Source organism: Hibiscus syriacus, unplaced genomic scaffold (assembly GCF_006381635.1).
Source record: "Hibiscus syriacus cultivar Baekdansim isolate YM2019G1 unplaced genomic scaffold, ASM638163v2 tig00111392_pilon, whole genome shotgun sequence".
NCBI classification, from domain to species: Eukaryota; Viridiplantae; Streptophyta; class Magnoliopsida; order Malvales; family Malvaceae; genus Hibiscus; species Hibiscus syriacus.
The window spans coordinates 3868918-3882740 of record NW_024063078.1 but is presented as its reverse complement, the minus strand read 5'-3'; the positions used below and the strand labels follow the sequence as shown (position 1 = coordinate 3882740).

The window sequence follows — 13823 nt, the reverse complement described above, 5'->3', positions numbered from 1 at the left end:
AAATTTTTAGGGTATATTTACTTTGATCATTAAAATTATTTTCATTAATAAAAACTTACATTTTAATCACCGGACTGTTCAACGATTGACAGTAAGTGAGTCAAGACGTCTATATGTTATTTTTTTAATAAATTAATACATATAATAGAACGTGATACATACCATCTTATTGATGAAAAATTAAGAAAAAAAATATAAAACAAGATTGTGATGGATCAAACCTAGGTCATTATATTTATTAAAAATAAAATTATATTATATTTTTTTTATTAAAAATCCTAATTCTAAAAAAATTACTTAAAAATTATTATTTTTAATTAAAAATATAATATAATTATAATTATATAAAAATTATAATTAAATTTTAATAAATGATTAATTTTAAATAAATCCTTGTACTTTTTAATATTTATATAGTAAATACAAATTTACTTGTAGTGTGTTTTGGTATGTCGCTTTAGTGGTGCATTACAATAAGGCGTACACCGTAGAAGTTTTTAATTTTATAAATATTATTTATAGTATGCATTTAAATTTTAAAATGTTATAATTTATGTTATATATATTTTTTATAATATTTTATAATTGATATTTTCATAAAATAAATGTCTTAAAGTAAAAAAATAAGTAACTAAACTATATTCTCTTTTTGCTTTAAGTACTTAATTTTTTGGTCCAACTAAGTACTTAAATTATTTTATTTAATCATTTTAAGTATTACTATTTTTTCACTTAGAAATTTATTTTTGACCAATAAAATATTGACATGTCACACAAAATTAGGTACTTGTTTTGACAAAAAAATATTTTAGTGGCTTCAAGCAAAAAAGAGATAGTTTAGGGACTTATTTTGACCAAAAAAATTTAAGTTACTTAAAGTGGTTACATATACTAGTTTAAGAACTTATTTTGACAAAAAATAGTTTATCTACTTAAAACAAAAAAATAGTATACCTTAAGTACTTTTTTTTAGTTTAAGCCAATAAATAAAATTAATTTCAACCATAATTTATATAAATATTATGTATTTAATAGTATATTAAACTTAAATAGTAATATATATATATATAAATTATAAAATGTTATAATTTGTGTTAGAAAATAATTTTATCGTATTTTAATATTTAGATATATACATATATATATATAACCTTTTATAAATATATATTTTATAATTAATATATTTTCCTAAGAAAATAAAATTAATTTATCTATCAAATTAAATTTATCATAAAATAACAAAATTATTACTTAGCCTAGTGGTTAGATATTGCAATTCCCTTAAATATCTAAATTCAATTCCATCACAATTCTATTTCATCTTTTTATTTTTATTTTTCATCAATAAGGTGGTGGCATGCATTAGCATCTTATTGGATGTATTAATTTTAAAAAAATAATAGATGAGAATGCCACATCAATTTTCGTTAGTCATTTAACGGTTCTGTGATCGAAATGAAAATTTTATTAATGATAATAAATTTAATGAAAGTTTTCAATTTTAATGATTAAAATGAAAGCATCCTAGAAGTTAATTTACCGACAATGTAATTTACCCTAATAAATAGTATCGTTCTTATTTTTCTATGCACAAATCTGTTGGCTTTGCTTGTTTTGTTAAACAATTAATTAATGCCTAATGTGACTAATACTCGAATTATGGGATTATATATTTTTCTCAATGGTTAGATTAAGTCTTGGTTGTACCCACAAGAAAAAAGTATTGTTTAGTTGACATTTGGCGTCTACTAAGATCTTTGCGTTGTTGCAAAGAAAAAAAGGAAATATATATAATAAAAATTTAATATCATTTAATGTGCATTTAATTAAATTCAATGAATGAGGTATTATATAATTAACTTTATTTTAAAATCTAAAATTTAATATTACTTTAACTTTTGATATATCATTCTGATAGTGGAATATGATAAATAATACTACTTTACTATTATTTGAAATTAAATTTGAAATTAAATTTTTTTCTAATAAATCTAAGATAGTATATGTTCAAAGACTCTCAACTCTTAAACTCGAAATCTCAATGGATCACATCTAAATAGTTAGACTATGATGCTACTTTGCAGCACACCATTCCTACTTTCCTAGTATATCCGATGAAAACATCATTAATCTCATCGGTAGGGACGTACAAATTCAAATTGTGAATCTGATTTGAAAATTTAAATATATGAAATTTTAGATAACTGAAATAGTGATCCGAATTCAATTCGAAAAAATTAGATATATGATTTTTTTAATTTTTGGACGGGATATCCAAATATCCGTTCCGAAATTTCTTTGAAAGGAAAACTTGATTAAGTAAAGAGAAAAAACGAAGCTTTTGAAAATGTGAGTAAATGTAAGGACCAATATGCATGGCATACTATATTGTATTGAGATTTGGAAAAACAGTGGATTATTTTTAAAGAAATAAAACAGCAGAGAGTTGATTTTGAATTGCTTTCTTGCTTTTCAATTGGACTTATATAGAGAGAGAGAGGGGTTAGTATTTACTTAGAATGTAAAACTCTTTAGTTATATAAGGATTTATGATTATTGGATGAGTAGAAATAGATGGTTAAGATTGACTCTTTATTTCCTATAAATAGAGTGTGTAAAAATATCCGATCAGAATGATCTAACTTAAATATTGAGATATTCAATTTGATTTCCCCCCAAATAATTTGAATCAAATATATCATAAAAATCGAATAATCAAATTAAATACAAATAAATAAAATCTCAATTTCGAATTATCTGAATATCTAATAAAATAAATAAGACTTTAGTTCTAGGCCCATACTAGCCCAACAGCCCTATCTTAAGAAAGTGTTGAATTGTAAAAGTTGTGGACTATTAATCGGGTGGACCTCAAGCAACCAAACAATTCTCCTTATCGTTTCACTACTTGCATGGACCCATTGAGATATAGGGATAAAATAATGTTACACAGTGTAAAATTCTTTTAGTACTTTATTTGGTCGGCTCATCAGTGTGCAGCACCATCGACAAGTCCTCGTCCGGTACCGTCAGTTTCGACAATGACCATACGCAAATTCAAGCTCAAGGCTATGGGCAACCCCTCAAACACAACTCCGCATCTAGTTTCGAACAAATGTCTCACTTTGGTGAATCCCCAATCACTCTCATAATCTAGTATAACACCATCATAAGTGGCCAATTTCGTGCCAGACTAACGGACTCCATTCATATTAAGTTTAACCTATCTAGTTGGTGGTGGTGCCCAAGGAATGAGGCGATTGATAGTAGCGGCGCGACCCACCACCCAGGCTGCATATATTGTGGAGGCATGCACTGCCTTCATGTTATATAATTTTCTTTTCAAATTGAGACTGGAGTCTTTGTTTGTGTTGACAAAGCCTGTCATTCACTATTGATAGTATTTTTTTTCTATATCTTTTTTCCCGAATTGTACGATCATATTCACAATTAATATGAAATTTGTTTCGTTCACCAAAAAAAAATGTTAATTTGTTTCTGTTAAGTGTTCAAAATATGATCAATAATAGTTAAGAAAACCGAGAATAGAAGGAAGAAAAGCCGACAAATTTTCACGTGCACTTAAATTTGACCAGGCGGAGGATTTTTTTTTTCCTCAAGGTTGTTTAGAATTTTTAGAATTTTGTCTTTATTAATTTAGATTGATTTGTGTTACACATTTGATTTTAACGGGTGAATCTTCTAATAAGGACTTTCTACATACATAAAATCTTGAGCTCGATACTTACTTAAGCGATATTAAATTACTTATACTTAAACTACTTATCTTACTTAAGAAATTTAATGTCTTATACCACTAGATTAATCGGTTGTATCGACACAATCCTTCACTATACAACGGAATGATAAAAAATTTGAACACTCCTGCTGGACATAATAATTAAGTGAAAATTTTATTTTACTTTTTCTTTAAATTTTCAGTGAATATAATTAAATACATTAAAATGTGTAATTCCCTTGAATATACAAACTGTTACACCAAATACAAAAGCACTCCACCCAAGTCACTTAGAAAAACTTTTGGCCTTCCCTCTCTTCTTGTGCATGCAATGAGAGCAGAGCCTCATGTTCATGTGTTTCTTGTTTCATTTATAGGCCACGGCCGTAAATCCTCTTCTAATACTTGGCAAGCGCCTCGCCTCCATGGGTTCGCTTGTCACACTAGCAACACCCAAATGCTTCAGCAAACAGATGGCTAAAGCCTACAACATCAGCGACCAGTCTATCCCAGTTGGCGATGGCTTTCTCCGATTAGAAAGCTACAAGGATGGCATGACGACGATGAGCCGAGATCTTCACAACTGGACCAAATACATGGTTCAAGTCGAACTTATAGACAAACCATAGACTACTTCGATGATCAAGAAACACGGTGTGCAGAACCGCCCCGTTTCATGCATCATTAACAACCCTTTTGTTCCATAGGTATCTTATGTTGCTGAAAGTCTCGGCATCCCTTCTGCAATTCTTTGGGTCCAATCTTGTGCTTGTTTCGCTGTGTATTACCATTACAATCAAGGGTTAGTGGCGTTCCCTAGTAAAAGTGATCCTGCAATTGATGTTAAGTTGCCTGCCATGCCGGTTCTCAAGCACGACGAAATTCCTAGCTTTTTGCACCATTCGACTCTTTATGCTTGTTTGGGTAGACCCTTCTTGGTCAGTCTAAGAAACTTGACAAGACTTTTTGTGTAATTATTGAAACTTTCGAAGAACTCGAGCATGAAATCGTTGATTACATGTCCAAGTTCTGCACTATAAAGACTGTTGGTCCAATGTTCAAGTACCCTCAAGTGCCAGACAGCACGGTTGTTGGTGACACCGTGAAATTAAAGCCGACGATTGCATGGAGTGGCTTGACTCGAAACCGGCCTCGTCGGTGATATACATCTCGTTCGGTGCTGTTGTTTACTTGAAACAAGAACAGGTAAATGAAATAGCTCAGGCGTTGTTAACCATTTGTATGTCATTCTTGTGGGTGATGAAACCGTGGCCTGAAAAGTCCGGCCTTCCACTTCATACTTTACCGGAAGGATTCTTACGGGAAGTAGGTGATAATGGCAAGATTGTGCGGTGGAGTCTACAAGAGAAAGTGCTGACTCACCCTTTGGTTTCCTGCTTCTTGTCGCATTGCGGTTGGAACTCGACGATGGAGGCGCTTTCGTCCGGTGTGCCAGTCGTTGCGTTCCCACAATGGGGTGATCAGGTGACGAATGTTGTTTACTTGGTTGATGTCTTCAAGACTGGTGCGAGACTGTGCTGTGGAGAGGCGGAGACCCGGATAGTTCCCAAGGAGGAGATGGAGAAATGTTTACTCGAAGCAACGACGGGGCCGAAGGCAGTGGATTTGAAGAGCAACGCCTTAAAGTGGAAGGTGGCCGCGGAGGCAGCTGTGGTGGATGATGGCTCCTCTATTAGGAACATACAAGCTTTCATTGATGAATTTCTCCAAGAGAGTAAACCGTCCATGTAGTTGATCCTAATTTAAATTTAATCTAGTCCGATTTAATTAAAGTGTTATTTGACATAAGTTTAAATTATTAAATTATAAAAACTAATATATATTATATTGATTCTATTTAAGTTAAAATAATCGAATGAGTGATTGTATCACTTTTTTGTATAGTCACCAGCATCCAATCTATTAATTGATTAATCTGGATAGTATCCAATCTATTAATTGATTAATCTGGATCGAGTACTACAGAAACTAGGACAACCTATTAAAATCATATATGTAACAATTTAAACTAACAAACTACTCGAACCTGATATTAAGATGCTCAAGTTTTGCTTGCTTTATAACTCAATCGAACTAAATAATGATCAAATCAATTCAAACTTTTTTTTGGAGAATAAGTGATCCATTAAAATCCTATATGGAACAATTTCTTACAAATTGATGTGAACAATCTTTCAATACAAAAGAATCCAAAAGACTATGCCACGTTTCTTATTACTTTTCAAAAACTGCTTTTTAGATCAAAAGCACTTTTAAAGTTATAATTCATGCTGAACGTTTTAAAATTGCTTTTTAGATTATAATTTTTTTTCAAGACATCAGTATAGTCAATTATTTATGGATGTAGAAATTTATATATTTCCATTTCAGTTTTTTTATATAAAATTATTTTATATTTTATATATTTTATAAAATACGTATAATTATTAAAAAACTATTTAGTTATATATTTTATGTATTATAATATTAAAAAATTTAAAGATTATTTAAATATATATTTTTAACTTGCATCATCATGTTTAAAATGATCATTTACATTTTAATAGGTAAATTCTGGCGGCAATATTAAACACTACCAAATAATCCAAAAATACTTCTCGAAATGAATTTTTTAAAATACTTTTCAACCACATTTTTCAAAAGCAATGTTAAACTTGCCCAAAAGCTTGATTTGCTTAATCCCTAAAAATGGTATCAAAACATACTACAAACAATTTCATAATTAAATGAAGTTTAAGGCAATGAACAGAAACTTTTTTTCCTTACTTAACACTGATGTAGGATTCCGAGACACATCTATGAAGCTCTCTTAGAGATAGACATGTTAGCAATGAGATGAAATGTGTAGCTAATGATAAATACATGAAACACTAGTCCTGCAAAAAAAGAAAAAGATAAGCCATTGTGATTAGTATAAAAAACTTCAGAAAAACATTACCAAGACAAATCAAAACGTACCCACAACAGCAAGGATGACCTCGGGAAGCTCCAAAACTATTTCCCAGTAGCTTGGTCTTTTGGAAGCCTTAGCAAAACACATAAGCAAGCCGAAGATCATATAATAAGATTCATCTCTTAGAATATCAGAACAGATATCGATCCTCTATTCAACTAACAGTAACATTAATTGAAATTATTCTACAAATTCGGTACAACAATTATTAGTAGAAAAAACAGTATCATCTAAATATTTGTTGATTTCAACAATCATTTATATTAGCAACCGATAAGGCACTTTTCAGACGCTTGGATTGCCTTCATTACATCCTCAAAATTGCTTAATGAAGCCTTACATGAAAATTTTCAGGACCTCATATGAGGGTTGGAATGCCTACCTACAGCTACTAAAACGACTAGATGCATTTTTGTATGCCATTCATGAAATTCTTATTTATGAAATCCCATTGTTTCGTTTCTTCATTCTTGTTCTTCACTTTCCTGTCACTACTATCTAGTATCCACTCAGCAGATTTTCTCTCTTTCTTTATACCATTTTCTTGAGTCATTTTAAATTTTGTTGATACAATTTTCTGGTAATATACAATAATGTGATAATCGATGCTAACAGAACAAAATTACTCGGAGATTGACTTATTAAAAATAAGAATGTGAAAAAAGGAGACATTTTTAACCCAAAAAGAAAGAAACTAAACTCCTTACCATGAATCCTGAATACTTCTGAATGGAACAATATATGAAGAAGGAGACAACAATAGATGATGCGACCATAAAAAGTCTCAACAAATTCACTCGGCTGCGTTTTCGACCTTAAACAAACAACAAAGATATAGCATTAAACTAAAGAAATGCCAACCTCAGATATGATAATGCAAAAACATGGGAGTTAGCAAGTAACCTAATTCTCCTATCATCAATGAAATGAGACCACAAGCCATAGTTGCAATCTCAATGCCTCGGAGAGCCAAATCATTTGACGCTGATCGAAATAGAAGCAAAAATAGTCCCAACAAAAGTGTGATAGCCTACAATGAAAGAATGCTATAAAGATAAATAAAAGCATGGACATGTTGATACTTCTAAAAGATACGAAAAATTAAAGTTTCGATAACACTTGAGTCAACCCCAAAGTAAGATAAGTGGGAAGTATGTTTTCTATGAAATGTGGGAGCAGCATACCTGAACTAAGAAAAATGAGCGTAGAATAGATTTTGCACGAGCTACTTTTTGATACCCTACAGGTTAGGATCACAAACCGGAGAAATAATATGTTAATTAAAAGTCGTTGCATAAATTAAGAGGAAGAAGAAAAAAATGACAACTAGAGGTAGAACATACGGGATTCAACAACCATTCGATACGAGAAATCCGAGCCATCTGTACCAGAAGGCCTCCCCGACGCCGACACTCTCCTATGCATATCTGCTTCTTTGCCTTTTTCAACTCCTGTTTTAAGAAGAAGAAAAAAGTCATTCGAACCGTTAGGTGATGTTTTAAGAAGTCAAACTTAGAGCATTGTTAGACAGACTAGGAATTTATCCTATCAAATAGATACCATAATACAAGAAGCACACTTGATTCAGAAGTGGTCGCAGTTATCAGCGGAATGCTGAGATGGGACAAACACAAGAACCAAAATAAGATTAACTAGTTGCTTGTGTATTTTATTAAAGAATATGTGAAACACCATCAAGAGCTGTTTTGATTGACAAGTAGTATTATTATAAGGAAAGCTTAAATGCAAAAATTACATAACTCATTAAGGAAATCTGTTCTCCATGTCACTTTTTTCTCTCTTTTTTCGGTTCCGTCACTCTCATCAAAGAAAACCCTAATTTTCTCTGTAATCTCTGTATACCATTCCTATTTTCCTCTTCAAATTTTTAGATTGCCAGCAAATAATAACACAAATGGAAGAAACCGACATTTCAGAATACTTACTTCAGTCAAAACTACGGTGAAACAATTCCTGTATCAATCAAGAAATAACTATCAAGGCATGGGTAGTCAGATCTAAACGAGTAGAATGAACTAAACCCATTAAAAAGATTTTGCAATCAGGGATCTTTCGAAATCCTAAACAGAGAAAAACATGAACCAATAAGAACCTAAAAAGAAAAAAAGATATCTCTGGAAGGAAAGGAGATGGAAAAGGAAAAGGAAATTGGAGAATCAGAAGCTGCCTGTACCTTCGAATGGAAGAACACTGTGCTGCTAGCGGTGGCACCTGGTAAAGGAATAACGTAGAAATAAACGTAGAGACCAGTTTTATTTAAAATAGGAAATAAAATTTGAGTCATAATAGTAAATTAAACGTATAATTAGAATAGTTTTCTATAATTATGAAATAAAATTAGTAATTTAAATCAACATATAAGTAAAGATTAAAATCTAATCAAGAAAATTAGAACAAAGATATATACAAATACATATGATTACATCGGTAAATAAACCACAAAAAGAGATCAAGCTACTGAAAGTCCCATGATAAATCGCAAATCAAATTGAGCGACGTGAAAATCTATTCACAAACGCATAGCAGGTATCCAAATCCAATCCGATGGTCCATAGTAGGAAAGATCAACCATATAACAGATAAACGTCATCTTGATCAGTCATGGTGATGTATAATCAAAGCTTATTAAAATATAAGTAAAAACGGTCAAATGATAGAAAAAATATAAAAAAAACAAAAGAAAATGTATCATAAAGGTAAAAGAAAACGTGTCATACACATACTTATTAAAAATAAAAAGAAAAATAAAAGAACAATAACGAATATTAATAGTTGACAACCAATAATAAAATTTAAAATTAATCTTGCCGCATATCAATAAAAAAAAATAAAAAAAATAAATGGCTTACCAACAAAACAAAACAAAAAAACTATGATAGAAGACTAGGAGAGCCACTACCTTTGAAGAATAATTTATTTTTAATTTAATCGTGTATGTATCATTCATTAATTGATTAAAATGATCACATTATTCTTTAATAGTGTCAAATAAAATTAAAGCTATTTATGAAATAAAACTTAAAAAGTCACTAACAATCAATTGGTCATTTAAGATCTACTTAAATGAGGCATTAAATCACTAGTAATATCAGAGTTTCAGATGTTGGTATTTATAAATATAATAAATTAAATTACAAGTTACCTCATATTAGATCTTTGTAATATTTGATCATATCGAATATTGGTGATTATATTTAAAAAAATTTAAGTGACATTGAAAAAAAACTATAAGAGCCTAAATAGCAATCAGAACAAATTACCAATTAAACCTCTAGATTATGCCTATTCATATTGAACAAATAAGTAGATAATAATTAATTTTATTTCTTCATTCATCAAAAGAATTAATAGTGTGCCTATATTTCAATTTTAATTGTTACCCTTATTTTATTGATCATTTACATAACGTAAAATTTGAGATTATAACTGTAGAAAATAAAAGGGTTTAAAATTATTAAGAGAGAATTGGGTGGGGTAACTATAAGAAGCTACAAAGCAGTGAATACTATCACATATCCCAAATGCAGTGCTGTAATATTATAGTAGAAGGATCAAGACATAGTTAGGCACAAAACATAAGGATGAAGCAAACCAAAGATGCTATTGGTTAAGCATTACACTCTAAGTTCCATGGACAGAAGATAACTAGTTTCAGAGGAAGCTTAAGCATTTCCGACTTTACATGTCGGTGCACACAGTAACCGAAACAAATGAAAAACCAAAAGATTCTAGTATCTACAGACGGAGAATGCCCCCTCTATCAGTTGCATTCGGCTGGTAGGCTTGACATGCTAGTGCCCTGAGCGGATGTGGCCTTGAGTTGGTGATATGGTGAAGCTCGTGCTCGTGCAGTTCGTGTAATGTAAGTTACCTTTCAAGGTTCTTGGCACTCTAGCATTTGTCTGTCAAAACCATACCTCACTCTTCCTAGACCATAATATCTTGCATCAAAATCAGACAACAATCTTTCAGGATATGTCACACCATAACTATCCCACCCATATGTTCGGACCAAATCCTTTAAGTTTCTATCGAAGACCTCGGAGAATTGATTACCGTTAGGGACGGTAGGGGGCAACCCAACATGCAGTGGGATGTGATTCACAATATGGTTCCTCTGAGGATAGTTGAAACTAGAAGTTGGCTGCAGCTGTATTGGCATTGGAATGGTCTCAAAATGCCTAGATTTTTTACAGAACCCCGACCTTGTGGTTGCTTTAGCCACTTTCATAGCTCGAGGGCAAAAGCCGAATTTGAAGGTACTGCTCTCACCGAGATAAAACGGTACATCACAATCCGAACCATCCCCTCTCTTGTTTTGATAACCTGGATAATCTTCTATGTCAAAATCTACCGCTGAATCAATGCCAGAAAGCTTGCAGTAGCTAATCCCTCAAGATTCCATAGGCAATATGGATAGCTGGTTTTATGGTTTACATGAATTTCGCCATTAACTCGTAGCATGCGTTTTGCACTCCAAAAGAAACGCTGCACAAGTTGCTTATGCATCCTGTATTAGTATAATGAAATTGTGAAAAACACGGAGTGGAAGCCAAAGGGAAAACTAAATACTTTCATATGATCTCTTGATTCTTGAACACAAGCATCAAAATCTAATCTTAGAGAAACAAAATTATGAAGCAAAATAAGCACTTTACATTCATGGTATAACTCCCTCCAAATCTAAAAGGAATAAAATGTTTGATCCCCCTAATTCCTAGGACGAATTGCAGAGATTGCAGCAAAGAGACCTATGAGATTGCCCTTAGTCCAATCAAGAAAAGCGAAAACGGCACAAAGGAACACCAGTACACCACCATAATGTTGCTCGGACTCTTTGAAATAACAGTGAATGACTGCAAGAACTCTCTATATGGATGGAAAAACATATATTCGGACATATGCCCATATTCCACACTCATAGCACCACCATATTCAATACTGAAATAATGGCAATTTGCTCTACCAATTTATGTTAACTTTTAAGAGAACTTCGATAGAATTAAAAAGGATAGCAAAGACATTGATGACATGTATAGATCAAAAGATTGCCATGCATGAACACATGTCCCAAAACACTAAATACACATATGGAACACGACAAAGCAATTCCAGAAACATATATGAATTTGCAAAGAGGAAATTTACTTAATCATATCGAGATTATCTTCCTTTCCATAAAAGCCGGCATGTGGAAAGTTGAAGATGATTCGATCGAACTTTCGGTTGGCTAACTCGGTATGAAACTTCATTGTGCTTACATTCACTACATATAGCAAGGTTGCTCTTAGCTTCCCAAGATTTTCCAAATTCGACGCTGCATTCTTGTACTTTCTCTTCAAAACATCTAATTTAACCATGACATCAATAAAACGACATAGCAATACATACACATACACACACACACAAACATATATAGTCTTAAACATTATTAACCAAACCCTTTCTGGATTCTTTAAAAGGATGCATAAAAACGCTTTACAAAATTTTGGGGCTTGGTAAAATGATCAAAGAAATAAAAAATTTACAAAGAGAAAGTAAAGTTGTTTATGTACCATAGGAGTCTAGTGAAGTAGCACAAATGTTGGAGGCAGAGGCGAAAGCATTGGCCAAACTCAAAGAGAAAGAGAAATCCCCTTCACCAACTAAAAGTATTTGATGGTTTGATGAATAGTGAGCAATCCACTTCTCGTCTTCTTCATCCTTTTCTCCGTTTTCAGCACTAGGGAATTCCTTTATCGACTCTCTGGTTGCCATTGGACATCAAAGGCCACTCCTTTTCAGTTTCATAAACACTCACGAGTAAGACACTGCCTTTACTCTTTTAACTTACCCAGCAAGTTATGGGAGAAAATAAAAGGGTAAACTACACAAATGGTCACTAATGTAAAGAAGAAAAATCAACTTACCCTCTTTCTTTGTTTTGAACAGTACTACATACGATTAGATAGGGAAAGGGGAGATTTTTTGTTGGATTTCATTACGAAATTATTGGAATTGAGTTCCTTTATGTAAAACTTAAAAACAATCAAATTAAGCACTAAATTATTGTTAATTTAAAATATTAATGTACATACTAAGACTAATCTAATCAGGGATGATTCGATCGAATCGAGTTGAAAATAATGTTAAATAAAAACTAAGTTAATTAATTAGATGAGTCATGTTTTATCATTCAATTTTTATTTTAAATTTTTTTGAATTGAATCAAATTTATAAAATTAAATCAAATAAATTACTTGAATATCTATTTAAATTTGATTATAATTATTTATAATAGTATGATATAAATTATTGTAAGTTAAATTATCTTATCTAATATATATTTAAGTTGAACTATAAATGCATGATTTTTAGCTTTTATTTTTTGTGATGCATTCATCAACAATATCAAAATATAATATTTTAATAAATAAATAATAAATAAAAATTCTTTTATAGAAACAACTAGTTTTATTAAAAATAAGAAGTATAATGAAGTTTACAACCATAATTGAAAAATAAATACTTGATTAGAGCATTTTTTATAATCATTGACACAAGAAATTAGATACTTATATTAAAGACCATCAACCAAAAATTATTGAAATATCATTGACAAATCGTAAATTAGAGTCATGTGACGTGAGAAGACTATCCACAACTAGGGGTGTAAACGAGCCGAGTCGAGCTCGAGTATTGCTGAGCTCGAATCGACTCGAAAACTCTGAAATGAGGCTCGACTCGACTCGAAACTCGTGAGCTTAAAATTTTTAAGCTCGACTCGAACTCGAAATCCTGAACTGAAGCTCGTGAGCAGCTCGAAAAGCTCGAAATGAAGAAAAAAATCTTAAACTTAAATAGATTTAAGTTTCAAACTCAAACTCGAACCTAAACCTTAAATACATGAAAGTTTTTTTTAAAAAATCATCACATAAATGTTAATATTATTAATATTTTTTTTAAATATTATATTTTCGAGTTGCTCACAAACTTTTCGAGTCGAGTATCAAGTAGCTCGTTTCGGCTCGTTAAGAATTTGAGTCGAGCTCGATTCGAGTCCATTCATTTCGAGTATTTATCAAGCCTTGACCGAGTCGATCTCGAATA

General features: G+C 31.4%; 2 protein-coding genes and 1 pseudogene across 3 annotated transcripts; 1 reads left to right on the top strand and 2 right to left on the bottom strand.

The window, feature by feature from the left end:
* Positions 1 to 4070: 4070 nt before the first annotated feature.
* On the top strand, positions 4071 to 5491 carry LOC120160156 (annotated as a pseudogene).
* A 1035-nt stretch (positions 5492 to 6526) lies between these two features.
* Positions 6527 to 8973, bottom strand: LOC120160303. Of its 2 annotated transcripts, XM_039170727.1 has the most exons (8): positions 8908 to 8922; positions 8660 to 8794; positions 8057 to 8164; positions 7898 to 7953; positions 7617 to 7743; positions 7421 to 7527; positions 6719 to 6785; positions 6527 to 6636 (listed from the first exon to the last, which is right to left on the bottom strand). In XM_039170727.1, the coding sequence occupies exons 3-8, from the start codon at positions 8136 to 8138 to the stop codon at positions 6557 to 6559; spliced, it is 519 nt and encodes a 172-aa protein (XP_039026658.1). In that variant the 5' UTR covers positions 8139 to 8164; positions 8660 to 8794; positions 8908 to 8922; the 3' UTR covers positions 6527 to 6556. The 2 variants fall into 2 exon arrangements, with proteins under 2 accessions (XP_039026658.1, XP_039026657.1); XM_039170726.1 differs by lacking the exon at positions 8660 to 8794 and having other exon boundaries at positions 8908 to 8973.
* Positions 8974 to 10316: 1343 nt separating this feature from the next.
* On the bottom strand, positions 10317 to 12516 carry LOC120160295 (heavy metal-associated isoprenylated plant protein 41). The gene is made up of 3 exons (XM_039170711.1): positions 12290 to 12516; positions 11883 to 12081; positions 10317 to 11244 (listed from the first exon to the last, which is right to left on the bottom strand). The coding sequence occupies exons 1-3, from the start codon at positions 12489 to 12491 to the stop codon at positions 11085 to 11087; spliced, it is 561 nt and encodes a 186-aa protein (XP_039026642.1). The 5' UTR covers positions 12492 to 12516; the 3' UTR covers positions 10317 to 11084.
* Between the last annotated feature and the right edge of the window lie 1307 nt (positions 12517 to 13823).

Bases quoted from the DNA above. Each gene is read 5' to 3' on its own strand.
- LOC120160295 (XM_039170711.1), bottom strand. From the start codon at position 12,491: ATGGCAACCAGAGAGTCGATAAAGGAATTCCCTAGTGCTGAAAACGGA. The intron at 12,082-12,289 runs GTACATAAACAA...TGGTTAAATTAG, and splicing joins TACTTCACTAGACTCCTATG to ATGTTTTGAAGAGAAAGTAC. The intron at 11,245-11,882 runs GTAAATTTCCTC...ATACTAATACAG, and splicing joins GATAATCTCGATATGATTAA to GATGCATAAGCAACTTGTGC.
- LOC120160303 (XM_039170726.1), bottom strand. From the start codon at position 8,138: ATGCATAGGAGAGTGTCGGCGTCGGGGAGGCCTTCTGGTACAGATGGC. The intron at 7,528-7,616 runs GTTACTTGCTAA...TGTTTGTTTAAG, and splicing joins ATTGATGATAGGAGAATTAG to GTCGAAAACGCAGCCGAGTG. The intron at 6,786-7,420 runs GTAAGGAGTTTA...TGTTTTGCTAAG, and splicing joins AGAAGTATTCAGGATTCATG to GCTTCCAAAAGACCAAGCTA.